Source organism: Enoplosus armatus, chromosome 8, assembly GCF_043641665.1.
Source record: "Enoplosus armatus isolate fEnoArm2 chromosome 8, fEnoArm2.hap1, whole genome shotgun sequence".
Taxonomy (NCBI): Eukaryota; Metazoa; Chordata; class Actinopteri; order Centrarchiformes; family Enoplosidae; genus Enoplosus; species Enoplosus armatus.
Window position 1 is genome coordinate 5265047 of NC_092187.1, and position 24791 is coordinate 5289837.

At 41.0% G+C, this 24791-nt stretch overlaps 1 protein-coding gene across 1 annotated transcript in view; it reads right to left on the reverse strand.

The window, feature by feature from the left end:
- ntsr1 (neurotensin receptor 1 (high affinity)) overlaps nt 1–10909 on the reverse strand; it is a 40285-nt gene extending 29376 nt beyond the window's left edge. The window contains exon 1 of the mRNA XM_070911114.1: nt 10247–10909. Coding sequence (XP_070767215.1) covers nt 10247–10906 — 660 coding nt within the window. The 5' untranslated portion in view covers nt 10907–10909. The remainder of the gene's footprint in view (nt 1–10246) is intronic.
- Between the last annotated feature and the right edge of the window lie 13882 nt (nt 10910–24791).

Genomic DNA, 24791 nt, shown 5'->3' on the forward strand with positions numbered 1-24791 from the left:
GCCGGCTTAATGACTCTGAAAATTAAATCATCTTGGTTTTAACAAACATAAGGTTTAGTACTACACGCTACCAATCCCAGCTGTGGAGACATCGGTACAGTTGTCTCTTTGTAAGACATTAACATGTATTATTCTCTTGTAAATGATGATCTTTTATATTGCTTTTATATGTTATTGATCATATGTAATGTTCTGTCTTTTATCTGGACCCTGAGTCTGATATAAAGTTCTGAAAGAAAGAATTTCGGTCCCTTAAATATACTACAACCTACTACATATATCTATATCTATGCTCTTAGTTAGCTGACTCTAACCATCTGACTCTCGGAGCCGGGGCCTGAAATCCTCCTCCTCCCAGCGGTCCAAAGCTCCTGTGCAGGCGGTGTAAACACCAACACTCCCCTGGTGCTCAGACCGAACTGAGCTAACGGCAGCAACAGTTAGCAGCAGTTAGCAGTTACTTTGTAAAGCTTTCTGTCCATCAGGAAACTCCGTAAATCACAGAGAGTTGAGGCAGAGCAGCCGGAGGACATCAGAGGGAAAACCAGAAAACGTTTTCTCCATAAAATGAGCGAGTTTCACCAAAATCAGTGAATAAAGTTGTGTGTTTTTGTACAATAATCAGTGAGGCCCAGTCCCCAGAAACACTCAGCTCCAGCAACATCTATCGTTTTTCCAACATACTTCTTGTTTCAATTGTGGTCTGATAAACAGTAAGTTCATCAAATTCACTGCCCCATATCTCTATTTGCCAAGCTAAGTTACTGTTGCTGTCATGCAGTCGAACACAGCGGCTCGAGTGTGAAGCGATGCGGGCTGTGCTCAGAGCACAGAGGTGTCTCCCAGCCCCTCGTGGGCTGCAGGGAGCTGGCCAATCAGAAGAAAGTGGGCTTTTAGGGCGGCGGGCCTTGAACAGACAGGAGCTCAAGCGGCTTGTGTCAGACAGGGTGCATGAAGGGCCAGAATAAGATGAATAAGGATTTATTTGAACTGTGAATCATGCAAAGCTACTCTAGTGGTGTCCCAGAAGAAAGATATAGAGCTGGAAATGAGCATAATAGCTCCCTTTTAAGTATTCTGAACAGTAAACCATTAATCCACATTAATTTGGGGGTTTAATTACGGTGCAACAACAGATAAAAGTGCAAAAATACATAATAAGCTTTAAGTGAGGAGGATGTAAACCAGATAAAACAGCAGAACAGCTGGAAAGAATTCTGATGTATAACTTTTATAATGCTATCACGGTAATTCATCGTCATTGAAAAGCAAAAAGATGATTGTTTTTTATTGCAATTCTTAGGCTTCAGTTGCTTCAATGACACCACACTGGAAGGATGGGCTGATCAACATGGTCGTCACCCGTCCACCAGGCGTCATGTGTGTAAGTTGGTTACATACAGGCCCCCTGCTCCTACAGACAGTGACCAGCTATCGTGGTGTGCCTGTAGAACAGAACAGAAGGAGAAGCCATCTGACAACGAACGGATGTGCAGTGGCATGTTCCCAGCAGCATGCATTAGCAGAACAGATCTGGAGTGGGTTCTTTGCAGTGGATAAATTGCATCAGTTGACCAACAAGAACCTGGTGATGACAACCGTGAATACTGTTACGCTCTACGACGGCAGCACACCACAACCACTACTCACGGTTAGACTAGGGTTTATTTCTATTGTTGTGTGTTTGTGTCCTGGTTCGATCCCCACATCCTCCTGTCTACACGTTGAAGTGTCCTGGGGTAACACACTGAACGCCAAACTGGCCAATCCCGATGGTTGTGCACACCTTTTGAATCCAGCATGGGAACCTATGAGTGTAAATGCATATAATGGCTGTAGCAACATGCCAGCAATGAATTGAAATTGGGTTCAAATAGGAAATGGGTTTGATATGATTAGAATTTGAAGGATTATAACTTCATACTTAAGCAAATTCATCACGTACAAGCAAAGTGGCAATAACACAGTAGTGACGGCAAAGAATCTTTACAATGTGGGAAAAAAAACCTCTGTCCTTTTTTCTCCTGAGTCCTGTAAATTAATTTCTCAGCCAAGGCCAGCTTTGCCAAGGCTAGAATCTGAAACTCTTCACTGCTCTCTCTCTTAATCTCTATACATGTGTCATATACATAGACATTTGAGAAAATATGCTAGCTGGAGATCTCAAATAACAAGACTAAGAATCTACAAGCATGCTAGCACTGTGAGGCTGCACTTAGGACAGACTGACGTTGCCAACCCCAGAGCTAGCACAGCTAAAAAAAACTGAATACAATGGCATGTTAACACCTTATCCAGCTTTCTGATGATTCTCTGTATGTGCAGACATGAGTGGCTGGGATGTTGAGGATTCAAAACACACCTTCCATGCAGATGAACAGACACCTGGAGACTGTTAAGATCATGTATACAGCGACACGAATAACCAGGATTTTTCATGTTCCATGTAAACATCATATTCTGAATATGATCAAAACCAGGCTACTAATGGGCAGTTATAGATACTCACTATTAAACGGACTGAGATACTGAGTAAGCCTGACAGCTGAATAAGGGCTTATGTCCACCCTTTTCGCGCTTCCAGTTGAAAATCTCTGTCTCTCCAGCGCCTTCCTGAAAGGTTCAGAGACAGATCAGCAGAACACTGAATGTTGCTGCTGAGTGTTGTGCTTTCATCACCCTACGCTTGTTGTTAGCTTGTTGTTAGCTTGTTGTTAGCTGTGTAGTAAAATGCTTAATGTAGTGTCAAGATATTGTTGTCATAGAAACAAAACATCCCAGCACCCGGCCAGCGAAAAACGCTATGTGGACACAACCTCTAAGATGCAATGAGAAATATTTCTCTCCTCTTTGCACAAGTTCACTCTAGCTCAGTTACTGTGTTAAGTTTTGCATTATGTTATTATGAGGTCACCTCTCAAATAGCTAATACTGCAGGGGCTTGATGGCGGCACAATACTGAATGTGAAAGCACTGGTAGAGATTTCGCCTGTGAGGCCAGGAGTTCAGCTACTGCTTCTGTGAGGATGTAAACATAACAGAGGCTCCGTTCTGCCTGTGATCCAAAGAGGTCTGGACTGGTTTCTTTTGAAGAGGAAAACCAAACAGAGGGCGACCGGATATATACTGTAGCCAAGAAGGATGTTTCAAAGAAGAGGACTGTCACTTAATAGATTTACATATAATACAATGTGGAGTTCTCACAGAAGCCCCTAGTTGTTTGAGGTATTCAAGACTCAGTTTCACTCACTAGGCAGAGTTATTAGGGTATTTGAGATCAAGAAGCTCCGTCTGCTTTGGACTGATGGGTAATCAGGGGTTAAAATACTGCACAAGGCCATCTCAGAGTTTCCTTGACGTTCTGTCTAGCACGTCTATTTTTTTTGACACAAAGCAGGTGCTGCGTGTAACACTTTACAATCCATAAATCACTGCCATGTTCAATTCAAGAGTATACTGTAGCTGTGTAGTTACTGTAAGCAACATCTGCTGCCTTTTCTGGCACATATACGGCAGTGGCATTGCCACATGAAAAAAAGAGGTGGATTGGTTTTGACACAAATCAGGAAGAAAGTGCTACTCTTCCATTTCAATTTGAGCTAAAGTTTCCAGAACTTCTGGCAACGGCAAACGCAAGCAGGGTGAGAGATAGGCACAGCAGGAAGCAAAGGGTTTACAAGAAGTGATTCCTTTATTTGGGCAAGTGGCACCTACACTTTCACCTCAATGAGATGGAGATGGAGTCTGCCAATCCTCACATCCTCAGTCTCATCAGTTGATGGTACAGAATTGTGTGTTGTACCAGATTTTAATGAATTGGGGTTACATTACCAAATTGGTTAAGAGTTAAAATATTTTTAAAAAAATGTTACACATTGCACCTCTAAATTGAAAATGTCCCTTGGAGTTATGAGAATGTGGATTCGCCCAAATATAATGAAAATAAATGAACAAAGAAGCCCCTATGGAAACTGTGAATTGTGTCAATGACGGATTATTTTGGGTCGACCATTTTGTGACTGCCTCCGAGTGCAAACCTAATAACCAAGAGACGCTTCTTACTTTTTTTCAGCTGCAGGCCATCTCTCTTCATCCACAGGGCAGAGGGAATATTGGGCCAAAAGATGCACAATCCTAATTGTGCACGATGTGTTGGGCCAAGCTGAATTTGATTAAAATCCCTCCAAGAAAAACAACACATTTCATTGTTAGTATAAAGTGCACATATGTGATGTGTAAAAGTTTGTTATGCTGTCAGTATGCACAGTGCTGTCAGTATGCACCATGATGGACATAGTGATGAGATGAATTTGACATCTGTACTACAAATATCACTGTCATCTCTCAAATCACGGGCAATTGACTGATGTTACGGTGTTCAATTCATCGTTTTTATATCAAAAAAATCTAGAGGAGAATATATTTAATGTAATATGTTTCTGGGATTTGGTCCTGGAGCCTGATGCCCTGAAGGGACCTGTGAGCATTTTAATGGTTGTTGTTCAGAGTGCTTGACGGTATAGTGAAGGGGGCATGTGGCTTAATGGGTAGTGTATATGTGGGGATGTGATGGAGGCGTTTATAATTACTGTATATGCATGTGTGACTACATGAGTCAAAGAACAGTGTGTACACCAGTGGTGGAATAATAGGTAGCACAGTCAGACTGTCCTTGGTCTGATGGAAGATGTTATGTCATGTTAACTACTGACCGGTAAAGTTAATTAGCTAAAGGTAGTAGTGAAACAGAGTGCGGACAGCAGTGAGGTTGTAAAATGAAATGCTGCTTCTTAGCTTCGGTCGGTCCAACACTTTGGTCCAGACTGAAATATCTCGATTGCCATGAAATTAGATACTGATACCCACGGTGCCCAGAGAATAAATCCTGGTACCTTTGGTGATCTGACTGACTTTTCCTCTAGTCCAACCATGAAGTTAACATTTTTGGTTTTGAGTGAAGCTGTACCTGCTAACAAGCTAAACTTGAATGGCATACATCATAGGTCACTAACAGGCGGACCGCGGTCCGAGTCCGGACCCAGACGCCGTCCTGTACTTACCCGGATCTATAATCAATAAATCATTAAGGGATTTTAAATTTTGACGGGGCGCTTCTATTTTAGCTGGCACAGCTTTTCTAGTCTTTACGGCGCTGGCTGAGCGGCTCAGGAAACTCACAGACCAGTTGCATACGAGTTACGCCAGCCCACGTGATGCTACTCAGCCAATCAAATCTGTGCATTCCAGGCGATAAACATTGCGAATACAATGAATGTCTGAATACAGACAGGCGAGAGAGGTGAGAGGCGAGTGACAGATGACAAGACGAGTGAACGATACAGGCAGAGAAGACAATTCAGCTCTCTCACTGAACAACAGGAAGTGGGGGAGTGGGATATAAGAGGGAAAGAAAGACAAACTGTAAAACTGTTCAATTGTTAAGATTTGTTGAGATTTATTTATTGTGAAATTGGTTGAGACTTTTAAGTCAAGATGTGAAACAGTTAACAAAGAAAAAGGGAAACTCGAGCTGCTGCTACACTTTATTTTATTTTTCTAAAATTAAGCACTTTATTTTAAGATGCACAATTTTTCAAAAGCTATTTTATTTATTTTCTCTATTTTATTTTTAAATGCAGCCCTTCTTTTACTTAATGAGAGAAGAGCATTATACATATCTACAGTATTATATATCTGTATAGATCAATGTTAAGTGACAATAAATATTGTCAAAATGTTTTTGAATTGTACTTTCTTCATTTGATTTGACAGTCAGTTGTTGATTACGTTGATACAACTACCTCTTCGAATTTTAGAGGAATACCCCTGGCATACATGATAAACATTATACCTGCTAAACATCAGCATGTTAGCATTGTCACTATGAACACGGCATGCTGAAATTAACATTTAGCCCAGTACAGCCTCACAGAGCCTTTGTAGACTTTGTAGACTCTTTGACAAACAGATTGTAGACAAACAATTGTGTCTACCAGGAGGAAGGGAAAGAGATTTGCGACACACAACTAAAGCAACATTTCAACCTATCGAGAACAAAAAGAGAAAAACCTTCTTCTGAGAGAAGTCCTTCTCTGGATTTTGCAGTTCAAACTCATCTTGCTGCACAAACAATATGACCCTGTACAACCCAAGCAGAGAGTCCTGCACAGCAGGAGACCACTCCAGCATAGTGAACAAGCTCACAGGTTTACAGGCCAAGGTAAGTGCGAACACCAGCACCGGGCTGAACGGCCAGCATGTGAAATGTAAATGTACTGGAAATATCTGAGCTGAACTGCGGTGAGCTAACTTCACTTTCCGTTTGCTCACATCCTGCAGCCTTGAACAAATGAAAAAACATATCCTCTCTCGCTCATTAAGTCCTGTAGCCTCTCTCTCATTCACACTCTCTTTTCCTCCCTCATGCGCTCCTCCCGTGTCTCAGTAGATATATTGCACACAAGCACGTTTGGATTTCTATCTGTGGTGGGCGACGGTCAATAGAACTTGTTTCAAGAATATTCTAGAAATCAGCATGAGAACCTTGAATTAAATCAGACAGATAAGATAAAATATACTTTAGTATTATTATTATTATTCTATGCAAGCTAACTCAAGGATGACTGGCTCATGTCCGCATTGACATCAATCAATACATTGGCTGAGAAACAAACCTGGGTCAACTGTTTGGGAGGCAGCTATGTTAGCCACTAGACCACCAATGTAGTCATCAGCTTGTTTGATGATGCAACCATTGCAATAGAATCGAAGAGACAGACGAAGAAGAAACACCTTTTTTAAGATACAGATATGTAGTATTTTCCAGTTATACTCCTTAAGATTTTCATGAAATCAAACTGCATTTTTCATACTATTAATGATTGGCAGCTTTTCAGCAATAGCCATACAATGTATTTACATTCATTACCTCTCTACTACTTTTCATAATTGTGGCAGAGTCCGCCATTCCCGCTGGATTCAAATTGGAAGGGGATTGGACAGGAAACCATGCACCATGTAATCCAGCGTTACTGTTTGTAATTTGATCTCATTGATATCACTGATATAACTGTTTCCTGTTCAGTTTACTGTCCACTCTCCTACAGAGGCATCAGAGCTGTATAAACATACTGGATAAGCATAATGCATAATGGACCAAGGAGGAGAAGCCACGGTGAGCAGCAAGATAACCAGCTCTACTGTGTCCTGCTGTTGAGGCACGCGGCATCAGATCGCAGTTGCTCATGGCATGATTGAAAAAGGTTGATTATTGACTAACTGCTTTATTAAAACGGCGCGACTTTGCTTGGCTGCACCGCTCTGCTCTGCTGATGTATTTCCGACAAAGTAGCTGATTAACCAGTGTCAACCAGCTGCCCTCAGAACGGAAAACTATTTTGCAATCCTAAGCGAGTCTGCATTTAAAAGGCTTAAAGAAGTTAAAATAGTTTTCAGATGTTCTGCATTATTTATATTTGCCATTTAGAATACCGTTTTACTCACAGCACTGCAGTTGAAGTTAAGCCTGCTGGCTAACTGCATGGGGAGTTGAACTCCTAACCCAGGCAGTGTTGGTACCATGCTCCTCCTATTAATCCACACAGGATCAGCCCCCGTCTTCTCCCCCCTCGCTCTCTGACTTCCTCATCACTCCCTTTCCCTTCAGTTTTCTCACACACACACACACACACACACACACCTTCTCTCCCCTCAGTGTCACTCACTGTTGTCAAAACAGGCAGAGTGTTTGGGGACCCTCCATAGCACCAGGGAGCCCAGTGAACCCGCTTATACCGGATCTTTCTAAACATTAAACATTAAACACAGTATATTCACAAACAAACACGCACACTCATAAAATGTTATGGGAGCAATTTGATAGATTCCTCCATGTCAGTGTACGTCATATAATGTCCCCAGACTCAACTGTCCCAACCTATTTATTCTCCTGCTCTTTACATCAAGTGGAAAAAATAACACAAAGTCTTATGTGATTTCTATAGGGCAAGACCCCTAGTGTGGGAAAAAGTTTCTTCACTGACACGGACTATTTTCTACAGCCTTGCTCACGAATGCCAATAACCTCAGTGAAAGCATCGGAAGATAAGAATTGTTAGCCTTGGCACCGCTTCACTTAGTTATTGTCGTGCAGGAGCGATGAATAACGGAGGCAAAAAGAAAACAAAAACAAAAGCAGAGAAGACAGAGAAAAGACGAGACATGGAAGGACAAACAAAAGACAAGAAGACAAGATGGGAGCAGTGTATTGAAGGAAAGCAGGAGAGAGTAAATCCAGACCCGGCAGATGATAGTGATGATGGTGATCATGATGATTACACAAAAAGCTTACGACAGACATTCACAGGATACATATCAGCTTGTGTCCAATGCCAAGTGTCTGCAGAGCGACACAAAACACCTCACCTAATCATTTCCAATTCTCTCACAACCCAAATCACAACACTGAGTCAATGCCAAGTATGTGCCTTGTAAACAAAGCCGGAGAGATTGGCCTAATCATTTGTCCGACCTCCGACCTGCAGAGTAGCACCATTTATCTTGGGGAGCAGTGGGGACAGACTTGAGAAATTGCCTTTTTTGTTGGAGGGGGCTGCTGTGCTCAGAGTGTGGAAGAAGAGTGTGTGTGTGTGTGTGTGTGTGTGTGTGTGTTTCTCTCTCTTTGTTTCTCACTCACAGGCTTCACATTAAGCCACGTCTTAACGTGCACACGGGGAAGCAGCTAATGATCATTTTCAAGATTGATTCTTTTTTCGTGATTTATGTGAAAATGTCAGGAATTTGCCCATCGCAATTTCCTTGAGTCCATGTAGTCCCAGTTTGTGCCTCCCATGTGTTGTTGTCATTGCATTCGACCCGCAGAGATTAAAGCATCCAATTTTCAAAAAGCACAGAAGGTCATTTAACAACACTTACTGCTGTTCTCAAGGTATTTCTGCATGAAAGAAATATTTAGTCTTCTGCACAATGAAAACATTTTTTAACCCATTTCTCAAGTAGCGACTGTTTTTTCTAATCCAGGCAGCCAGAAATTACATATGTCCTTGCTTTTTATGTAATAATAATAATAATAATAATAACAGAGAACCTTAAGTAATTTAAAATACATTTTAAAGAGGTGTGTTTTAGCTTAAAGGAAAAATGGAAGATAACAATATGAACTAGTATATAACTGATAATTTGTACAATGTGAACCCACATTGTAACTTTTTCTTCTACCATCTTTGTTTGGAGTCCAACAGACAAAACATTTCTTCCTCCAGATGGTTAGACGAGTCTTTGAGGGTTCAGGACAGCAGGAAGGATTTTGTAATGATTGCCTGGGATTTCTTTTTCAGAAAATCAGATGCTTGGCTCTGCGCCTCCGATGTAATGCCAATACATTTGAGGCACAAACTGGGGCTTGACCCCAAGGTGACTCGCATTGTCTAACCAACAGTCCAAAACCTAAAGATACTCTGTAATGTAAGAAAAAGCAACACATCTTCACACTTGAGAAGCTGGAAACCATCAAATCTTTGGCTTGAAAAATGTCTTCAATGACCGATTGATGATCAATACAGCTACAGAGATTAACTAATCACTTCAGCTCTACATGAACAACAAGGATCTGAGCCAACAGCCTTCCACTTCAGAAAACACCACACCTGTAGCACCCTGCCTGCTGCGTTAAGTTTGCTCATCTTTTTAGTAGCTGTTCAGGATCTTTTCCCTCGAGATGTCTTTTAGATGTGGGTGTGATCACTTCCCGTGCGATCGGCATCATGTTTGATTCATTCTGCAGCCGGTGCTGACGTTGGTGAGAGTCTGCTTTGCTCATTTCCAGGCAGAAATGCACCTGCAGTGAAGTGGAATCACTGACGACCCTGTGGCTACATTCATTTTAATATCCTGAATTTAAAAACAGCCTCATAAAATCAACGTCCATTCTGGCTATTTAGTTGCTTTTTGTGTCTTCCAGTGAAAATCAACAGACGCGCACTGAGGGGAATTTTGGAGACACATTCGTGCGTAAAGCCGTAGAGTTAGTCAAGCGCTATGGCACACATGTATGTACACTGTAAAGAAACATCACCCCTCACGCCCACCTCATGTACTGACTCTGGCTTCAGACCCCAGAGTCATTTTAACCTTTAACTCGTCCCGGTGCGTAAAGAGCAACTCTGGAGACATTTGCGCGCAAGGCCAACATACAAAACAGCAATAAAGACACTTGTCCGGCACCCACCTGAAGCACAGTCTTGATGGTGACAGGGGACACGATAGAGGTGCAGATCCTCTCGCCTTTGCGCATCACCTGGCCCATGACGAAGAGCATCGGCGTGGCGAGCGCGAAGGACGCGAACCACATGGCACTGATGAGCTTCTTGGTGCGGCTGCGGGACATGATGCTCTTGGCCTTGAAGGGGTGGCAGATGGCCATGTAGCGCTCCACGCTCAGGCTCGCGATGTTGAGCGCGGTGGCGTAGGAGCAGCTGTCCCGGAGGAAGTAGTAACCCCTGCACACGGCGTCCCCGAACACCCACGGGTGGTGGAACCAGATGAAGTTGTAGAGCTCGATGGGCATGGAGAGGACGAGGATCAGCAGGTCGGAGACGGCGAGGCTGGCCAGGTGGTAGTGCACGGTGCTCTGGAGGTTCTGCAGGGTCTTTTTGGTGAGCAGGGTGTACAGGGTGATGGAGTTCCCCAGAGAGCCCACGGCGAACAGAGCCACGTAGATGACTGTGACTATCACCCTGGAGTAAACGTCCGTGTTCACCTCCAAGTCTTCCTCGTCCGTTTTGGAAGCGGCGGTGTTGTTATCAAACGGAAACAGTGAGCTATTCCCAAAGAGTCTCTGCGCCAGCGCGCCAAAGTCGCGCCCCGAGAGCGTCAAGTTTAAATCCATTATGCCTCTGCGAGAGACAACATGAAAACACTAAGTGTGACCGTGGACGTGCTCATCAAGCGGAGTGATACGGGTTTAGTCTCTTGGACGTCGCAGGAGAGCAGCTTTTATATTTGGCACGGCAGGAGGCTCGCTCGCTATTGGACCTGCCGCGATGACGCACAGCCAGTCAGTGAGGGGGGCCCTTGCCATTTTGTCCGTTCATGTTTTACCTTGAACACCAAAAGTAACGCTAACAAATCGAAAATCACTATCAATCAAAATTTCAAGCCTCCGAGAGACATTTTTTGTTTTATCCTTGACAACCAGAACTCTCTATCTGCGTGTGTGTGTGTGTGTGTGTGTGTGTGTGTGAGAGAGAGAGCGCATGAGGCTTCTCCCTGTCCTCATCATCTCTTACTCAGACACAAAAGTGCAGAAATAATACAAAGAATAAAACAAAGAAATGATGTTAGGTGACAGCTGGAGCCCCCACTACTTCAGTGTATCAGATTGTGTTGGAGGCTGTACTGAGGATCGAGTCCTCGGTGCTAATGATCCAGTCTCAGCGTGGAGAAATATTATCACTGGACCCGGCTGAGAGGAAATGCTGCTCTAATGGTTTCTGCCACTGCTGGGACCAATGTAGCAAAGCATCTCTCTGACACACACACACACACACACACACACACTCTTTACCAATAGTTTAACAGTCGGTGGTACATCTAAAGAAGTGAAGTGTTCTGTTATACATATCATTTCAATCAAGTCTCGGTGGTTGCATGCATAGGCACACACACACACCGGCTGCATGTGGGTGTTTATGCGCTGCAGTATAATATCGTCACTCTGCTCGACATCAACAACCTGCTGGTGACATTCTTCATACTGTGAGGAAATGCCCTTGTACTTAAATAGGAAATCTCCTCATGTTTCCGGCCCCGGGGCCAGTGTCTCCTACAGAGTTCAATGTGTTTGGCTGACAGGCCGTCACAGAGGAATAAAACATATAGCATTACTTATGATAACTGTCAGCTGCTCACAGTTTGGCTTGCTTCCAGTTGCAGTTAAGGATAAGTGGAAGTAGAGTACACACTGTATCTCTGTAGTACCTTAAATATAATGTTTACTGTGGGACAGGATGTCTTTTTTTTACTAATGGTTTTTCCTGAACTCATCCACTTCCCCAAGGGGTCAGTGGGTTGTTGGACAGTTAGGTTAGAAATGAGAAGACAAAAACACATTGGATTCATTTTCCTTCTCAAGTCAATTCTAGAGTTAAAATTTTGTGGAAACACTGTTAAATGTGCACCCAGTGTGTTGGGCGTCCTTTGTTCAGTGTGTGAAGGTTTGCTTTTAAATGGCCACTTTGGAGTCAAATTAGTGTCAATATTAGCAACAAATACGTTTTACGTGATCCACAAATAAAAGCAAGATTTACAAATGTGTATGACGATTTGTGAATGAATTATGGGGTTCGCAAATAAGCTTTCCTTTAATAACCCGGCAAGCGTTGGTCAGACAGTGATATTGTAAACAGTCCTGGTCAGACGGCCGGAAGCCGCAAAAGTGAAATTGTTATTAAACTCGTGTGCACATACAGATATGCATATGTAAGTGCCATTTTCTCTTTCTAATGACGGTTGGGTTTGGTTCATTTTAGGTTGTGGTCACATGGTCCTTCCCACTTCCGATAATGGTCTGCCTGGAAACCCTCTAAATACTGCTCAGAATCTCTCCACGTACATGAACGTCCAGGCAGATGACTAATTTGAATGAATTTGTCTTAATGTTCATTCACTCCGTAGGCTGCTGCTACACATGTGTTAACATTTTGATTCCAATTATTTGATGTTGTAATGATTTCAGTACAAAAGTAGTGCTTTTACCTTGTTGGATTATCTAAAAGCAGCTGTACATCTTTGTCATCTTTTTATGGTTTAATGAAATATTGTTGAATTTCTGTATCAGCTCAGTAAGTTTCTGTTTTTGGTAGGATGATCGCACTTGTCTTGCATTACTAGTAATCGTATATGTGTGTATTTATCTTTTCTTGGTTTTTCAGGATTGTTTTGAAAGTGACATGTAAAAACTAGGATGTGGGTTGGACCATTTTAGAACAGTTTATCAAGCTGTTTATGAAACACAGATTTCTCACTACTATTGGCACTAGTTTCACTCCACAATGCACCATGAAAGTAAAAACTGAAATGTGTGTCCAGTGTCCAAGTTTTGTTAAGAGTTTTAACGTTCCTTCTTGTGTATCACCTGCTAACTTGATGTAACGTCTACTATAGTCACACACAAGTGTGCAGCTCTGCTCTGTGTACATGATTACTCAAATGTAGTTTGGTTATATTTCAGTGGTGTCACATGAAACAAACCTCGCCCCGAATTCATATTGTCTTCAAGAAATTAGGGAATGTTTATTTTCCAGTTTATTTTTTGTCAGGGTGTGTAACATTATTGAATTAACGCAGCACCATGAAATATAACCGGCAAAAACAACATTACTGAAGTAAGCAGCTGGCAAATGGCTCGGGCAGCCCTGCAGTCCACATATAACTGGACCGTGTGACAAACAATGAAAATTCCTTTACTTGGTTTTCACCTGACAGCAGCAATGCGAGATAAATGGTTCTTTGGTTAAAAGACTGAAGATTTGCTATCTAATCTGAATTCCTCATTTGCTGCAGTCATTTCCTTAGCAACTTAAAGCAAACATGCCCGGCCCCGTATATACAGTTAATGTACACGTCTGAAAGGAGGGGATAGTTTTCCACTGTCCTAATGTAATGTACTACATCTGGGCAATTTAAACCTTTTTAAACAATGACACTTCATCATAATGATGTTTTTTTAAAGACACCCCACCCCCACAACACCTTTTCAGCTATAAATGACACCATGGATATCATATTCTTAACAAATTAAAACAAATAACACTGATGTCACACACACATACTGTACTGTAACATACGTGACATACTATATGTGAACTAACATCAGTATTAAGTGATATAATAGAACAAAATGAACCATGCTAATTCATTAAATGTATTTCTTTCGTTTTGTTCGAGAGTAACGTTTGCTTTTTTCATTTTTTCAGACGTTCATGTTTCCCAGAGGATGAATCCTAATGACTCTGGTGATCCTCTGAGAGGTCCAATTTTCAATTTGTCCAATACTTTGGTTGATCAAACCTGCAAAACTAATGACATTCTTATCAGCCACAGTTGTAACTTGCAATTCTTGCTAATAGCAAATGTCAGCCTGCTAACACACTAAGAAACACGGTAAGCATTATGGCAAAAAGTCTGTATAGTTACAAAAGTAGCTTTAAAAACAAAACCAACCACAAGTTCCTTGACTTCTTTTACGTCTGTGAGCCTTGGCGACACTCTCATAAACATCACTGGTGTGGAGATGTTGAGTGATCTGTGAGAACAAATCATCCCTCTGAGACTAGACTCCTCTAGAGTTCCCCCCGTGACATCCAGTGACTGTAGCCATCAGTAAGATTACGCTCACAAAACTGTACTTCGATATTTTGCTGCTCAGCTGCTTCCCTGTGAGATTTGTGTAGAATAAAACAGTTTACCTCCCAGACTTTCTCCCAGATATTTTTTCACAATGTTCTGAGGGATAGTTAAGAGATAAAGAGAGAGCCTTTGGAGACAGTGGTTCCTGGTAAATAGTATTGCCAAGAAACATATAGTGTGGTGTAGTGTCTACTGTTTTGAATGTAGTTTTAGGAGAAAACCACAGTTTGTTCTCTCCTTCCATTTTCTTCCTCCTCATCACTTCCCATCACGTCTTCCTATGAAACGATAATAATACATTTATTCATTTAGGACCCTTCTTCATCACTCTTAATAAATGACTTCATGGATTCAAAGACAAAACTAAATGTGATAAAACAAGCATACATTTATGATAACATAACAAAACAAAATAAGAAACATGATAGATTTAAAAAAAAAAAAACCACACGTGGCATAAAAGATTATACAACACATGACTAGAAAAACATAAAAGATGCAACAAAATCTAATACTGTACATAAAGCCAGCCTTTAAAAATTGGATTTTGGCAGTGACTTTGAAAGATGACAGGGACTTTGCCAGCCTGATCTCCTAAGGAAGTTTATTCATCTGAGGATCTCACACGGATCACTGGCTCATATGGAGTTAAGAGGTCTGTAATGACACTATAATCCTAAAATCTATTCCAAAGCTTACTGGTGGCCAGTGAAGAAATGCACTTTCAAAACAGTTTATTTTATTAGGACCAGCTCCTGCATTCTGAAAAAGATGGAGGCACGCAAGGGACTTTTTGACATCTATTTATGTCTCATTGACAAGTAATAATTTTGACAGGAGCAATGTAACATCATGTAACGTTATTACAGAGCGACAAAGACCATGATGGGAGGAGGTCGGGGTGGATGGATGGGTCAAAAATTAGAACCTGCACAGAAAAGCCTGAGTGAAAAGAGACGAGGAGGAGAAACTAGAGAGATAGAGGGGGGCCAGCAGGACTATCATGCCCACTATTTGTTTCCCATTTCCAACTGACGATATGTTGTTTTTTTTTTGCATGGCCACAAACTGCATGGTTATTATACTAACCTTAACAAAGTAGTCATTTTATCCCAAACCATGATCTTGATCTAAACCCACCCTCTTTTTTGCACACATATCACATCATAAGAATATTTATTTTTTGTAACGGAATTGGAAGGCACAGACAAATGATGGCATCCCACTCATAGACTGTATATAAAGATGGACGACCCCAAAAGTCAAGCCAAAACATCTCGATGGGCTGCAGTTTAAATCCCGCCCCCTCCATCTAAAAAAAAAAAAAAGTACACGTCAAATAAATTGTTCCCACAGATTGTGTCTGTAATTTCAGGTAGTTCTTATCACACTGATGTTTGTTAAAGTGTTAATTTTTCTGATAAGTTTGGTTTTGATTAGGTATTTGATGCTAGAAAAAAGGGGGTGAGACATCATGACTGAGAGCTGTGATTGACTGTGGTGTGCTAGCGAATGGGTCGGGTGGGTGTATGGGTGGTACCTCGATACCACGGTCGTGTGTCTACTGCACTAGTTAAGAGCACAGAAACCCCCTGATTCTGGATATTATAGTAGTAATCTCTGTAAAATGCATGTACAATCCTGCTGTGTACCATAGAAAAGTACCAGACATATGCAGAATGCACAAAGCTTCACTCAACTTTGTAAATACAGGATTTAATAACCATTATTTATCAGCCACACAGGATCATGAAAGGAGACTGCACACCTGTTTGTGGTTTTCATGCATTTTCCATCCAAAGCCATCAGTTTGCACTTCTACCAGCTGTCACTGCGTCACACGCTGACACTCTAAACTCACATCAAACTGACTGGTGTCTCCAATAGAGCCTGACAGACCTTTGCACTCACTCACTGTTGAACAGCCATGAATGCAGTAACAGTGGGAGCTGTCTTACCTTAAAACAGGCGTGTCTTCCTCACCAGTTTCTGTGCAAAACTATCCACCAGGATTCTGACCAGATCACTAGATGCTAATAGCTAAATCTGCACTCAAAGCTAACAGGCTGGTCTCCTTCTTGTGATGATGAATGTTTTCCATGAGTTCCTTTCGCAATTCCTGCAGTTCATGGCACAAAAACAACTCCTCATGTTGATGTCCCTATTAGCTTTCAGTTATTTCAGTTAATTTGTTTCACTTTGTGTTCTATACCTGGATGTGTCCACATATCATGATGACGACGACGCTCAGGTGCTATAATTCAAAGCAGTCCCATCATAAACATCCAGTGCCCACATGGTGTTTAAGATGATGGGACTGAGAGATCAGCAATGCCAAATGCAGCGCTGAGTTCAGCTTAGTTTTAATGAGGCTATTTTCAAGAAAAATGGACTGTGGCATTTACAAAGTCGTACGGAACCAGGGCTACCTGTTGCTAATGAGCTTTAATGATTAGTAACATGAATGGACAGCATGCGTCAGACTCTTCTTTCTCAAAAGTCTACACAGTTAAAAATCCAAAACATTCAGAATCCAATTTGCAGGGCATTTGCATCAGTGTGGCTGGCACAATCCTTTTTTTTTCTGAGCAGTGTGTTCAATCCTGTATATGCCATGGAGACACAGCAGTATGTATGCTGTTGACTTCAACGAAAGAGACAAAGAAGGGCTTTCCTTTCACTTGCACCTTGACATTGCAGAAATATTATTGCATATCTTAAAGGCAGAATGAGTAGGATTTGTCAGTTGCGGTTTGTAAACTCAACATTCAAAGTTGGCTCAGTGACACCAGAAATGCGCGTTTGGATGCATGCTTACGATCTGGTACCTGGTCGCTATGCCCTACGTACAAAGGTTACACTTGAGTTGGGAGGCAAAACTAAAACAGGAGCTCATCAATGTCCGTCCGTCTTTAGCAGGTGAGCCGCTCAACTAAAAACAAGAACTATGAGGCGCTGTCTGATAACGTTGCTGCTCTTTGTATGTAGGCAACACAGTTAATTATAACAGTAATAACAGTTTAAATCGCCTCATTAACAGTTAAGGGTTCTTTAATCAGGGTCAGACTAAGAAAATGGCTTTACTCAAGAGCAATACTTTGAGCACAGAGAGACAGAATCCTGAAAGTGAAGGAGTTTGCATGCAAAGGTTAAGATATTCGAATCATTGGAGATGATTCATTACGTATGCAACAGTTGCACAAAAGCAGGAGAGTGAAAGCTGTGACAGTCGAAATACTGAGCCTCCTGTCTGTGAGGCCTTTGACCTCCAGGCCTCGTATAAATGTCAGGAAAACAAGGCCAATAATAACCCAGTCATCCCAGTGCTACTGTCCATGAGGAGGCCGTGACACCGAAACAGTGCAGTATGCCCTTGTGGTCTGCCAGCATCTATTCATCACTGAGTGAGGGTGGGTGATCAGGGTGGATAGCGGCATAATGCACAGGACATTAGAGTCTTAGCATGGGTCCACATTTAATCTATTTATTCTATTATTTTATTCAATGTAGAAAACAGATCAATATTTTGCTTTTCCTTTGTTTTGTAGGCATCAAAAACGGAAAATGAAATGTGTGTTGTCCCAGATGATCCATCATAATGGCTTTTATTACCTTCATGTTGCTCAGGGTGGACTTCATCTAGCGCCATCATCAGGTCAAAATTCTAATTTGTCCAATACTATAATTTGTGGCCAAATACTTGAAAAAGTAATGACTTTCTTATCAGCCTCAGCACTTTGTGTTCAGTGCTAATTAGCAAATGTTCGCATGCTAACATGCTAAACTAAGATGGTGTACATCGTAAACATTATACCTACTAAAAAATAAGCATGTTAGCAATGTCAATGTGAGCATGTTGGCATGCTGATGTTAGCATTTAGCTCAAAGCATTGCTGCGCTAACCATGACAACACCTTCACAGAGCTGCTGGCATGTCGACTCTTTAGTCTCGTTTTAACCACAAAGCTGTTACGTCTTCAGGATAGCGGTTGTTGATTTAATATCACTACTCTAACCCTATTGTTGCCAAGTCAGGATGTTTCTAGTGAGTCTAATAATGCACGTAGGTTTATAGGTATATTACATAGGCTACAGGCCATCTATCATCATTTTGGTATCCGATACTGAAGCTTAATATTTGTCATTAACAGTAATGAAAATGTCGAATTATTTTTCACTTTGCGCGTTACAGTGAGGTGTGTGCGCTTCTCAGCAGGCACGCAGATTTACCACTTCAAGACAAATAACAAAATCTTGATCCAATTTTTTCTTTCAATTACCTTTTTTTAAAAAATTTTTTTTAGAATAAATAAAATCACTGAATGAAAGGATGATACACAGACAACACTGCAAATTGTCAAATGCTTTATGGGATCAGCAAGACTAAGAAATTGTGCATCTCATCATGTAACCTAGGCTTTAGAGCATGGTGTGCATCTCATCATGTGCTTCTTAATCTTAAATCTGAGAGAAGTCCAGCACAAGTGCGTCAGTGGCTCCTGGTCCTTTTATGTGAAATGGCGGTACAGCTGCTGATATTCCTTCAATAAGTGCCTCAGTAACATCCACTTGACATTTCAGCATTTTGAAAGGTTCCACTGCCACATGAATGATTAACCAGGGACTGTTTGGTGGGTAGATTCTTCTAAAGAAAAGACCAGTACTGCTGAGAGAGCCACAACTGAAAATGCTTTGGCCATCAGTAGAGCTCGTGTGGTGTGTGTGTGTGTGTGTGTGTGTGTGTGTGTGTGTGTGTCTCTCTCTGTGTGTCCTGAATAGGGTGTTTTATATATCATACATAGTGCAGAGGGAACGGCCTGAGGTTGTGATCTATTGATTCAAGTATGCTGTGGAATTGGATGAGACAGAGCGGTTAAAGGGATTTAAAGAAATGTCAGAGTTGGATATGGGCATACAGGAAGGTCAGGGTTAAAGGTTATTTGTTAATATACACTTCCACAGTATAGCTTATGCTTTAGCAGTAGATTCAGTCGAAGTTCATTTTGGTGAAAAAACAAACAGACTGCTAATTTGATGGGACAGATTCTCAGAGGCACAGGAAATTATAAAAAGGGTCATGGGTAATGTCAGGTCAGGGAGAAAGCCGCGGTCTGGTCTAGTCCCTGAAGTACTTCACTTTTTATTTTACTCGCAATAAACTAAGACTCACGTTGGGAGCATTTTGTGTTTTCCAACAAGCATCATCAGGTCACACACAGGCAAAATATGTGTGAACCACACTCTTCCTCAATAGACACACTCAACTCATGCTGATGAAGAACATGGTCCTAAACAAAACCTTGTGAGTGAGTGATCCATGTCAGACTTAGTGACTACACTGTACATGCTTATTCAGTATCAAATCGAATTGATATACAGACGAAACTACAAATATACAAACGTTTTTACTTGGTTAATTTCTTAATTATTCAGTTTTGTGATTTGTTGTGATTCTGTTCATTTTATGATCTCTGTTTTTGTTAACCCCCTTTGTTTTTATTTCCCTATATGATGTCATATTTATTTCTTATTACTATATCTACTCATATTGTGATCCACTCACTCACTCTCACTGGTCTCATCGCTCTGAAATCATGCTTCTCTCAGAAAGCATATTGTTTTCTGGATGGTGCAGGGCCACAAACAGACGGTGTGAGCTTTTTCTTTTTTACATTTAATTAGTAAAATGATGATAGAAAAAAATAATCTGAAAATCAGTTTGATGCTATTTCAGTTTGAGGCTGCAGATTTGTCAACATATCTGTCTTGCTGCCTTCAGGTGACTGCAGGGGTTTATTGAACTGAAGGAGAAGCGCACAGTATAAAGCAGTTGTTGACAACAGATTCTGTAAAAATCACCTATTTGAGTGACTTTGCACCAGAAGCAGATGTGACTCTGAGGCGTCTATTCTCAGCTTCTATCACACTTTCCGCCAAAATGCCAACAACTCGCTTTGCGCTGCCTCATCTGCACCTCTGCGCTCTGCACCAAAACACCACACTGACAGGCAAAGTGAATATTTTTCGTATAAGGTCTTCAACTAACAGTTATTCTTATGAGATTAATCTGCTGATTACATTTTCAAATAATCAATTAGTAATTTGGTCTATCAAACAGTGAAAATGTCCTACAGCCCAAAGACTAATCGTTGCAGCTTTAGTTTATATGGCCACTGTCCTGTGTGTATGGGACTGCTACTGTTGGTCGTACTGATTTACTAGTGTTTGTTTTTAACTGCATGGTTGATTCTATGATCAAAAAGGGAAGGAACGTGGGAGAAAGTTTCATTTTTGATATGCAGCTGCACTCACTTCAGCTGCTTCTGTGACCTTGCTGCTTTCTTCACAGGTAACATCCTCCATGCACTCATCAGAGACAGCTGAGTCAGTCTCCAAGCACTCCAAGCTGAATGAACAGACCAGATCTCTATTTGTTCATTCTTATATTATACTAATGATTATTTCTTAAACACCGTTTGTTTCCCCTCCACCACTGAATACACTTAAAAAATGTTGTTGCCTTCAAGTTGTCTCACCACATTAATGCACCATAATTGATAAAACATGCACTATTCAAGCCCCAGGGAATTTGTAATTTTAATGTAATTTCCCTCCAGCAAACGGGTTGCATCTGCTAAACTGACTATAGAAAATTTTTACTGGTGCATCTACTCATATTTCTGTCATATTGGGTCTATTTTTGGCCTAGTCTTCTGCATTACTTGCTACTTCAGAAGTCCATCACTGCCTTTTGATATTATTAAAAACGTTTCAGAGAGATGAGGTATGGGCTCATAACTAAATGGTTTCATGCATATTTTTACATATATATATATATATTTGTTTGTATTCCTCTGCTATATTCTGTGACACTGACGGAAAGAAGACTTAGATACCTGTAAAGTCTAAATGTCAAAGGAAGGACAATGCAATCATAAGCACAGTGCGTTCCTGCCCACACACAAAAGGTAAATGGCTAGATTTATATAGCGCTTTTACCCAAAGCGCTTTACAAATTCATTTATTCACCCATTTGCACACACACACACACACACACAGATGACAGTGAGAAACCATGCAGGGTGCTGGCATGACACACCTTGGAACAGAACACACACACACACACACACACACACACACACACACACACATACACATACATTCACACAGAGCTATTTTATCAGCATGCCTACTGAAGGATGCAGAAACACAGACTAAATCTTCTTTAATTATAAAAATATCTGGCCCTAATATCCTTAGAGCCATGCTGGTGTTTAATGTGGTGCAGAAACATATTTATTAGTGAACACATTAGCAGTGCTGTCTGTGTAATAAGTCCTTTGTGAACTCTATGCCATTAGAAAAAGCAAATTACCTACATCGACATACTCAAAGCAGCAAGTGGGAATATTTAATTATATTAATATGCATCTGCAGGCACTCGGGGCTATTATATTTGTCATAGCTTTTACCTAATAAAGACAGATCACTTTAGTGGTGACCAACTAGTACGTGGATGGATGGATGGATAATTGATTTATCAGAAAGACAAAGCTAGTTATGGAGTAGGATGATCGATAATCATTAGTGAAGGATTGATTAATCCCGTTAATAAATCAATCACACACAACTTATAAAACTGATTAGAAGCCATTTTGTACCATTTGTTGCTAAATATAACCTGATACAGATGTTAAAAACATTGCCTTTTAAAAATAATGGTTGATATTACAGCTTTTTAGCACCCGATACTTTGTGGTCATGGCTACAGATATGTACTTTACCTCTCATTTGATGAATTATCAAATGAATAAGGTTTGGCCATGACCTGGGACTTCACTCTCACCTATCACCCTACCTTCACATGTTTATTTCCATTGGGTCTTTGTATTGGTTTTGGCATATTATGGTTATGCAGAAGTCACTCCTCCCCTGTACGGGAAACTCACGGTGCATTCACATGAGACAAAGAAAGAAAGGAAAACAGTGCAAACGTGGCTAAAATGAAAGAGAGCTGTGGGGCAATGGTCTGCACAAATCTATTCAGATATTCAGGTATTTGGTCATAAACCAAAGTTTATTGGACAAAGTGAAATTCTGACCTGATGATTGTGCTAGATGAAAAGTCCTGTTGGGAACATGAATGTCTGTACCAAAATGCGTCCCAATCCGTCTTGTAAGTATAGAGATATTTCACTGGATAAGTTAAAATGGAGACCTGCTGGCGCTAGTGAGTAGGATTCATCCTCTGGACACCATGAATATCTGTACAAATTTCATGGCAATACATCTAATGGTTGTTGAGATATTTCAGTCTGGAACAAAGTGGTGGAAGTAGTGTATATTATATTATATTAACTCCATCTTGATTGTCTTTCAATTGTTCTCTGTAGTGTGTTGAAACAAGACTTGGAGTCTACAGCCATGTTCTGTGAGGTGGCCTTTACCTTTTCAAGACTTTGTTTTCTTGCCAGTTCTCACCTCACCTTCTAGCGGGCTTGGTTTGCCACTCATATTATTTCGCAGTGTTTACCTGCTAGCCATAAAAACTATTGACAGTGATGCTTTTCGTGCTCCTGGTATCTCTTTAATGAGCACAGGAGCTGTGAGTACATTTTGAGCAGTTTTATGCTCCGGTACCCCGGGTCACCCTATTGCATCGTACCTCTGTCTCTGTGGCTTGTTTTCCCCCTGTATGTGTTAATGAGGTCACTGTCTCAGTTGTTTGCTCAGTGCTCAAATTTGCTACACTTTGCCCTCATGAGGAGAGTAGTTATGTTAACCGGCCCATATTTGAATGTATAACATGTATGTAATTACAGGGACCTTTCAGGTTGCTTGTGTTTGTGTGTATTGTGATAGAGGCAGATGATTACATCCATCATGATGCTCAGTCAATTACCACCTGTGTGTTCTTGTCAGTAACGTTAACTATCACTCTGCTCGGTCAGAAAACCTTGAGAGCTGTAGAGAGGGACAGAATAAATTGAAGTCATGAAGGTGAAGCAGTTAATTTAAACACTGTTCATTCTAGCATTGAACAAATTGAATGTGGAAAATAAGCATTTCTTCATGGGTAATGAAGCCTTCCCAATTAAGCAAGGGGAACAGTTGACATTGAAGAGCAGAACTTAATCATACACTGGCAAATACCAATCCTGAGCCCTAGATAGAAGGAGCAGATGTCTGCTGATTGATCCTCTCTGTTTTTTGGCTATAGCTAATAAGACAAACTGCTTGGAATAATGAAAAGCTTTATTTATATACCTGAAACGAGAAAAGACTCATTTAAATCCAAATGCATGAGGCAATAGTCAATAAAAACAATCAACAGACCACTGAAAGGATACTTGAGGAGTGTCATTATACTTTCATTAGCTCAAAAGCTCTTTGTATTTGACAGACATGGTGGAACACGGCCGTTAATACAGCTCATTTACATCTGAGTCTGAACTGATGGATCCAGTAGGACACTGGTGCAGCAGTGGAGAATTCTCAGGATGGATCAAGCAGGATCAGAAGCAGACCTCACGCTTGTCTTCAATATGCAGCCAACCAACAGCTGAGGAATATCCACAACACAGAGGAACGACAAACAGCAGAGGACACTTACGCAAGAGAGCAGACTTTTTTGATTAAAGCAGTCATTTAAAAAGCTAATAGATAAACACATAACACATTTTGATTGTGTGATGAGAAATGAGCGCGTGTTAACCAGTAATCAGAAATGCTAACTTGGTTGATTGCTGAATAATTTGGCAGAATCAGCAATTATCACAAAAACTGTGTTGATTTGAAGAGCTATGTTTATTCTTAATGTCTTCAGTGAAACGAGGGAGCGGGTGTGTTGTGTGCGCCGTGACCACTGTGACATTTAAAAAATATTGATTATTTATTGATATAGTACAATTCATTTCAGGGGAAAATGTTTTTTACCCAAGAGCAAATAATATTAAACACATTCATTCTTATTGTTACTAAAACAAGCTGGCGGTTCATAGCAGAATAATGGCTAAAGCTACAGTGGGAAATTCAGATGAGACAAAACATCCTTGTCCTCTTTTTTTTATTTTTACACTGTCGGAGTACAGAGACAAAGTGCAATTAAGTCCCGCCCACACTCCATTGATTTTGTATTGCATGAAGGTGCCTCCTTGTCACTTCTGTCTACTAGTAAATAACAGAAAATTGCCTAAAAGCTGCTGCGTGGTGGAATGCACTACCAACAGGGTAACGGACCCAGAACTACGTTTTTATAAGCTGCTGAACCGAAAAACTGAGCCTTTCAGAAGACAGAAGTGGATACAGGCAATAAGACGTGAGGCATCAGCAGGAAGAATGGGGAAAACGGTGGGATCTTCACA